Source organism: Brassica napus, chromosome C5 (genome assembly GCF_020379485.1).
Source record: "Brassica napus cultivar Da-Ae chromosome C5, Da-Ae, whole genome shotgun sequence".
NCBI lineage: Eukaryota > Viridiplantae > Streptophyta > Magnoliopsida > Brassicales > Brassicaceae > Brassica > Brassica napus.
The window spans coordinates 286,099-291,313 of NC_063448.1; the positions used below are offsets into that span (position 1 = coordinate 286,099).

Sequence of the window (5,215 nt, forward strand, 5' to 3'; positions counted from 1 at the left end):
ACAGTTGAGTAGTTGACACTTCTTCCTCTTAAATTTGGCCAGCATGGAGTATCTTGTCTCGTTCCTTCCACATAGAGTAGATAGTTTATGACTTTTGGCTCATGGTTGAGGAGGCAAACGTTTGAGCCCCTATTTTGCGTCATTCGCTATATATGGCATTTGGTATCTCTTGTTAATGTATATAATTTGGAATTCTTCCGATTAATGAATTTATTTTCCTCATGACCAGAAAAATGAAATGAAATGAAATTATGCCATTATGAATCAGTCGAACTCTAAATCCACTATGTGAGATGATAGTACTAGGAGAGGGACGAATAATATTTGTTTTCTGGTAAGAGGTGACGTGCAGATCCTCAAATTGTATCTAGTATCCGAATGATTCCATGAATGGTTTGAACTAAGAAATAAAGATATATATAACCATATCTTATATGACTTAAAGAAAGGATTTTATTATATTTCAACGTTCACAATTTACAAACATACGTAAGGATTACAAACGAATGGGTTGAGTAACTTTGGGAGGTATGGCTTTTCCCACTAAAATATATCAACCGTTGAAAAATAAAGACCAGAAAATGGTCAATTTAACAAGCACACAAATACAGGTCAAATCACAGACCCACATTATTAACTTGCAATCCAAGCAACTTCCGCAGCAGGTGAAAACAATGTTATACATAATAAGTACTCGATCACCAGCTGAAACTGATAGATTCGAAATGGAGATTCTTAGCCAAACCAGTGGAACATATTTTCGCAACCTTTTGTCTCATCTTCTTTGGACCACACACAAGAACTCCCACACTCGAACCTTCCACGTCAAGTAGTAGTTCTGTTCATATAAACCAATCAATTAGGGTAACAATACTCATATAGACACAGAGATATAGATGTAGAAAGAGATATAAGGTATATTACTCGTGAGGTTAGGTCTTTCTCCGTAATGCAGGGTGGTGCGTTGCACTAGCGATTCTTGTGGGGAACTTTCGATTTCTCTCATGGAATTATAACCGCACGAGGTTGGAGAAGACGTTGTAGATGGAAGTTCGACGTTCTGGACCTGTTTAGTTTCAACGTTGTTGCCGTACTTTTTCTTGTTCCAAAACATAGCTGCACTTGAAGTGGCCATGATGCTCACACAGATGACCAAGATGTATATAATGGATTCTGAAGTCCATGAATAGATCTTGTAGGTGTTGTGGTCGATCGGGTAAATGTAATACCTACTGATGATACCGATAATTATCATAAAGATGAGGAACGATGATGATAGAATTCCGCCGAGCCAGAGCCATGAGTTTGGTCCGAGGATTGCTGAGATGGGTTGGTCTGAAAGACTTGGTTTGAACCAAAGTGTTTTGATTTGCTCCGTTGTAGCTTCGCTTCTTGGCTCTTTCTCTCGGGTTATGAAGGCTTCGATTTTGATGTTTATGTCGGAGGAGAGTTCGGTCTGGAGGCCGGATAATGGCAAGACAAGATGGAGCATGGATATTTCTGAAGAGTTCTTAAAAGCGCAAATCAGCGTGATTTTGGGGATTTTGCATTTTTGGTTTTGGCTTGTTGCAATCATATCACGGATGACAGAGATAAATGGAGTTATGCCACTTCCTCCGCTCACCATAACCAGAGCTTCATGCCTATAAATAACACCATACAAAAATACATATGATATCAATGTTTCTTCAAACGCAAGCAATCAATTAAGTTTCTTGTGCTCCACTAATTTAAATATCAATTCAGTGTATTGACTGATGGGTCTTTGAGAAAGTAACTGACATAAAGAAATCGGTGGAAGCAGGGCCATAAGGACCCTCGACAGAAACAGCAAGGCGGTCTATCTGATGAGAAGAAGAAAGCCTCTGATAAAGTTTAGTTGACCATTTGCCTTCGCTTTTGATCACAACACTTAGCTTCTCTGCCTCAAGGTTGCTACTCGAAGTTATCGTAAATGGATGCCATTGTAGCCTTGAAATGCTCGGTATGTTCACAAACAATATGCTCGTCGGGCTATAAACCAACCCTATTCAACATATATAATAGATTAGAACTTTAAGTCGCAATAACAAAGTGTTATAAAATAAGATAAAAGATAATTAATATTTTGGGAACTCACTAGGGTTTTTGGAGAAAGTGAGCTCGATGGTGTCGGAAGGAAGAATCCGAGCAGAGAGCAAGCGTATATTGTCACGTGACTGGAGAAACCTAAGGAAACGATCGACCATGAAGATGTAGAAACCGGGAAAAGAGATAAACGTGTAAGAGATGCCGACGTGGAAGACGAAGAAGAGCATGAAGACGATGTAGAGGTAGTGTGTGTAGAAGAAGACTTCGAAGAATCTCCTCCTTACCGCTGGATATGTGGTGGCCCACATAACAAGCCCGGCCACCAGAGATATCTCTCCAGCCAAGTTCGATATATCCTTTGTATCCCACATGAGCATCTGCAGTTGATTAAATAAATATTCGGTATATATATAGTAGATATATGCATATGACTTTCCTGAACCTCGATCAATACGAAATTCTTTCAGTTATAGAAGCGCATGAAGCGAAATTGAATTATCACATTAACTGGGAATAAAAGTCATATTCGTATATATACTACATATGATTTCTATTAAATTAATGCGTGTTTCAAAGATATGGCGTTTTACAGTTAAAAAAAATGGCGTTTTACATATTAGTTGCTTTATATTCGCATTATTGCCATGTGAAGACCAAAAATATTAAATTTTGACCGCATTTTATTATATTGAACTATAAAAAAGTACTGCACTATTGCGTATGTATGGAAGCTGATCCATTCAGAGATGACGTTGACGGGAATTATAGCATTGATTTAGAGTCGTTGACTTTATTCTATCTAGAGGTGGGACCCAACTATTGGATTATTAGGCAAAGCCAAAAAAATCGAATCCATAATATTTGATAACTAATAGAACAAGTATGTTATATACCTGGGAGATTTCATGCACAGAGACCCAATATATGATGTAACATAGACCATGAGCGGTGAAAATTGCAATGACCATATGGCCCAGCCAAATATGGTATTTGATGCTTGACTCCGAAGTTAGTCCTACCGCCGGTAGCAACGACGAGCCGCGTGCCACCGGTAAGAACAAAAACGCTAAACATATGTTTCCGATAAACCCTATCCTTAGCGCCGCTGATTCCAGCTTGGCTTGCCACCTTAAAATGTTAATCAAAACTATTGAGACAGATACTAAACTCTCGATATAGTTCTCTTAATCTAAGATATTGACATGTGATAAACTATGATATAATTAGTATTTCAGTAATCAATCAATCAAATACACTCATATGTTTTTGTATAGTATTTTCACTAACAAAAATAATTTGTTTTGGTGAATATAAATAATCTAGTACTAATGGACCAATTAATCTTCAAATATATATATGTTCAGAAGTAAGTAGAAATCAGTCCAACCAAATATATATATGTATGGTTGATAAGAGAAAGAATGCTTACAAATATTGGCCATCTGCAGCGGCTGATTGAGGAGTGATAGTGGCAAATTTATTGCGCAAGTAAGTGATAAAGCTCCAGAGAAGAAGAGCCCCAAACATAGCCAAGAACATGATCTCAGTAACTGAGACTATCCCCAATGGTCCCTTCACTAACATTGGCTTTCTCAGTGCACTCCACACTCCCCCCTTTATCTCCCTTTATTATATCCATTATACAGAAACAAATTGTAAGAAATGATGAAAGTTATACAACTTGTCTGTCGACATAATTCACCCGTTGAATTTTGTACCTATCAATATGGTGTGGACTCTTTCGTTTCTTGAAGTGGAGATACACACATCCCAGACAAGCTACAAGGATCATCGGGAACATATACATGAAAAGTGTCGTCCCTGTCGTGTAAACAGAGAAGATATTAACAAATTTTAATCAATTATTTTAAAAGTTGTAAATATATACAAACGGAGGTTCCTACAAAAGTATGAGCTAATGAAAGGAACAACTAGATGATTAATGGTTGCTTTACTAAATCCATCTATTGATCATGCAAACCTGTGGCACCAAAATAAGTTGATGCTCCAAACTTTAGACGCATATAAGGCTGCCACTTGTTTTTATAAGTTAGTGTTGGCATCATGATCCAAAGCATGATAGTTCCAAGGAAAACCACCATCATGAAGAACTTAGTCATCTCCATCCTATCTCTTTCTCTCTCGCTCTCTTATGATTTTAAAAGATATGATGGCTTTAGTGAGAAGGATCAGCTAGCTTATTTTGAGGGAAGGAGTGGTAGAGAAAGAGTATATATATAAAGAAAATCTTGAGTGGAATGAGATGAAGTAAGCTAGTTGCATGCTCCATGCATGTGACTCTCCCCGTGGATCTAGTTTTTTTTTTTTCATTATCTACATCCATTTGTTTTGGTTTTTTTTTCTTTTTTTTTTGGGGGGGGGGGGGGGGGGGGGGAGTCGAGATGACGTAAAAAGGTATACTATGTGTTGAACAACAGAAAATACGATTATGCGATTTGAAAAACATAGGATATATTCCATACAAAATCGTTATGACACTTAATTAGTATGGTAACAAAGTCTTGGAAACCAAACTCTTTTTTTCCTTGGATCGAGTTGTTTCAGATTTGTATTGAAAGCTAAACCGCATAAAAGAATACACTTTTATTGCCTAACTTAGTTTTTTGTGTTTAAAGAAAACACCCGGAAGATACTATGCTATTGTTTAATACTTTTCAAAAATTTATGTGGTACAAAAACCATATATGCATGATCAATGTGGATCTTTATCAAAGAATTTAAGAGTTTGACTTGAGGAAGAAGCCAAGGATCATGCTTTTTTTTATTGATCACAGCATAGCCTATCTGATAATTAACTACTTTAATTAAGCATTGATCGTCCATTAAAACATGTCCGATACATTTTAAGTATGACATTAGATGTTTTTTTTTTGGGACAACATGTATGACATTAGATGTTCATTTTAAGTATAACAAGTAAATTAGTACTCAGCTACTTGGGTCTCATAGACTCATGTGCGAAAAACTCCGCATAAGAGTATAAGACTATTGTTTCCCAAAAGATAAAAAAATAAAAGAGTATAAGACTATATCCGTTACTGTCTTAAAAGAGAACGTAATAGTTTGTAAGAATTAAGAAGTGGGATAAAAGATATTATACCCAAATACGATGGTTGGATGGTAA

General features: G+C 36.6%; 1 protein-coding gene across 1 annotated transcript; it reads right to left on the reverse strand.

Moving 5' to 3' along the window:
• Positions 1–435: 435 nt before the first annotated feature.
• On the reverse strand, positions 436–4,411 carry LOC106395200 (ferric reduction oxidase 2-like). The gene is made up of 8 exons (XM_048758621.1): positions 4,052–4,411; positions 3,789–3,891; positions 3,500–3,694; positions 2,964–3,198; positions 2,120–2,447; positions 1,783–2,026; positions 925–1,643; positions 436–838 (listed from the first exon to the last, which is right to left on the reverse strand). The coding sequence occupies exons 1-8, from the start codon at positions 4,194–4,196 to the stop codon at positions 699–701; spliced, it is 2,109 nt and encodes a 702-aa protein (XP_048614578.1). The 5' UTR covers positions 4,197–4,411; the 3' UTR covers positions 436–698.
• Positions 4,412–5,215: the final 804 nt, after the last annotated feature.